General features: G+C 31.0%; 1 protein-coding gene across 1 annotated transcript in view; it reads left to right on the forward strand.

The window, feature by feature from the left end:
* The window catches only part of MICU3 (mitochondrial calcium uptake family, member 3), a 135,029-nt gene that overhangs the window by 32,858 nt on the left and 99,214 nt on the right, over positions 1–2,957 (forward strand). The window contains exon 3 of the mRNA XM_012662901.1: positions 1,600–1,631. Within this exon, the coding sequence (XP_012518355.1) occupies positions 1,600–1,631 (32 nt within the window). The remainder of the gene's footprint in view (positions 1–1,599; positions 1,632–2,957) is intronic.

Below are 2,957 nucleotides of genomic sequence, written 5' to 3' on the forward strand. Positions count from 1 at the left end.
AATATAATGCACATCAACTTACAGCTTAAGAAATAAAATATTTCCAATAGAATTGAAGTCCCTCTCCACCCAAGTTATATTTATATATGTAGTAACTTCATATGAAATAAGGAATTTAGAAAGTTAGAAAATCCTTTGAAGAACAATCTTAATGGCTCTTAGTCTTTATTAAAACAGCTAATAATATTGAACATGGTGACATTTCCGGCAGAATGAATATGTCTTTTGTGAATAATTTACCATGGAAATCTCATAAACCCTACAAAACTCAAGAGTATGTCTAACTTCCTCTTTTGATAAATAGCTTCTGAACATTGCATAAGAGTATGTGCATGTGCTTTTGTACCATTTATTTTTCTTCTTTTCTTACTGCTATATTTCAGGAGCAACAGAATAATAAATCTTAAGTTCTGTTCATTGTTAAAAGGAAAGTCTTTGCAGAATGAGTGTATACAGTATGATAGTTAAGGTTACATATTAAATTCTAATTTGTAGACATGTGATTCTAATCACTTGATTACATGTTTGTATAAATTATCTTGGGTAGAGGAAGGATGTTGTTGCTACATAGAGAAGAAATCTATCTTTAGAAACATATTTCTTCTCTTTTGATGTTAAAATGAGTTATATTGCTTAAAAAAGAGAAAGTAACATAGCAAAAAAATTGCTTTTTTGTAATTTTGAATCTGATATAATTTACTATTAATTATACAGAAATAGTCCCATTGCCTTGTAGGGAAAAAATGGGCTGTCATTATTGTAGTTAGCTGAAATCATATTTACCAGTTTCCTAATGCAGCTGTGTTGTAGGATTTAATCACATATAAGCCTGGAGATAATTTTTAGGCAGGCATTAGATATTTACAGTGTTCAAATCTGAGCCAAGGAAACAGCAATAATGACTGCACATTTGCCCCAGCATTGTAAGACTTAAAGTGTTTGAGGTCTTCAGGGGTGTGAGGAAGAATCAGAAAAAGGAAGTGATCCCAGATATTTCACTCAACTGTAAGACTCTTGTCCTGGAGACGTTCTTCCCTGTAACTGTTTATAGGGAATGAAAAACAGGGCAGGAGTTGCCCTCTCACTTTACCTGCTCTCCCTTTTATCTCTTTTTCTCTTTGTCCTCATCCTTCTCCTTCACCCTAGAGAGACCTGACCTATGAATTATATTCAGGGATACTGTAACAGCAAAGATCATGAGTAACAACTTAAAATAATTTCTGTGTGTTAATATTATTTTATATTCGAGCATGAATGTTTGTAAACATCACTATTTATGCTTTTAAGCCCCTAGGATGTTTAACATGGAGTAAGTTAATTTACTTTATAAATCCAGAAAGCCCCAAATTAAAATAACATGGTTGTGGAAAAAGTGTTTCCTATTTCACTGTTATTTATTATAAATAGTATATAGTATATAAAACAAGTAGATAACATAAGTAAGATCATATTTTAGATCCAGATTTTGAGGTTAAAAAAAACTTTGCCTTATGAACATAAAAGTTTGGTTATGAGTTATAGTTCTAGATGGTTAGCGAATGTAGATATATATTACATGAAGTATTTATTATCTAATTATTTTATGTTTGCTTATTTTAGTTGCTAAAACATGGAAGTCACTTTCCAAACAGGTAAGTTAAAGCTCTTGGTATACATATGCATGCATATAGACAAATTTTATATATATATATGCAGGGATATATACATAAAATTTTTAATATATATCTTATATATATTTTATAAAATTTTTTTGCAAATTAAATCACATCAAGGTGACATTTTTTTATCCTCCAGATTGTCAGAGCTAAAAAGGTAGACAATTCTAAGGGTTGGTGAGGATGTAGATCAATGGTTAATCTCATATGCAAATGTAAATTGATATACCCACTTTGGAAAACAATTTGGTTATCTACTAAAATGGAAGATACACATTAGGTTCTTATTTGTGACAAAAATTTTAAATGATTAAAAGCAAAAATGAGGGACATGAGGTTTTTTTTTTTTTTGACAAGACACTCAAAGCAAAACTCAAGGGAAATTATGGCAAATTTTGTAAAACTAAGTATTAAAAACTTTGGCATCAAAAGACAATGTCAACAGTGTTAAAGGTGGTTAACATGTGTGATGGATGGGAGAATATGCTTTCAATATATTAACAGAAAAAAAGTCTTTTAGTCATATAGAACTTCTATAAATCACTATAAAAATCAGCTCAATAAAAAAATGGACAAACATAGCTAGGATGGCAAATAGATATATATAAAGGAACTCAACTTCACTAGTAACCAGGGATATGCAAATTAAACCAATGCTGTGATTCTATTTCACACCCACCACACTATTAGCTTCCAGAAATCTGACAATGCCAATAATTAGCAAGGACAACAAGAAGGAACCAGGTGAGAACATAAATGGGTATTTTCACTTTCGAGAAAAATTTTGGCAATGCCTAATAAAATTGAAAATTTGTATGAGAAATCCTACTTCTGGATATATATACTAGAGAATATGTTTCATGTTTGTACCAGGAATCCTATACATGTTTCCTGAAGCATCAATTTTAAGAGCAAAAATTTAGAAACAATAAATGTCAATCATTAGGGAAATGGATAAAAGAATTGTGAAGTAGACATATGAAGAATAAATGGAGAAATACAGAGTTAAAATGAATAAGTACATTAGAGCTATGTGTATCAGCATGAATAGACCTAGAAAACATAAGACTGGGTAAAAGAGCAAGTTGCAGAATAATACAGAGTGGCAGTTCTTTAACATGCAGAGACCTTATTAAGGGTCCATAAAATCAAAACCGAATTTAATCCAACGATGTTTATTTTGTATCTACTTGAAATACTGCAATATAATTCTGACACTAACCACCCAGCGTTATTAGTGTCAGATTCCAGAGGCTTTAGGGCATAGTGCCCAACAAGACTGCCCTCGTTTCACATGCTTAC

Source organism: Propithecus coquereli, unplaced genomic scaffold (genome assembly GCF_000956105.1).
Source record: "Propithecus coquereli isolate 6110/MARCELLA unplaced genomic scaffold, Pcoq_1.0 Scaffold79, whole genome shotgun sequence".
Classification (NCBI taxonomy): Eukaryota; Metazoa; Chordata; class Mammalia; order Primates; family Indriidae; genus Propithecus; species Propithecus coquereli.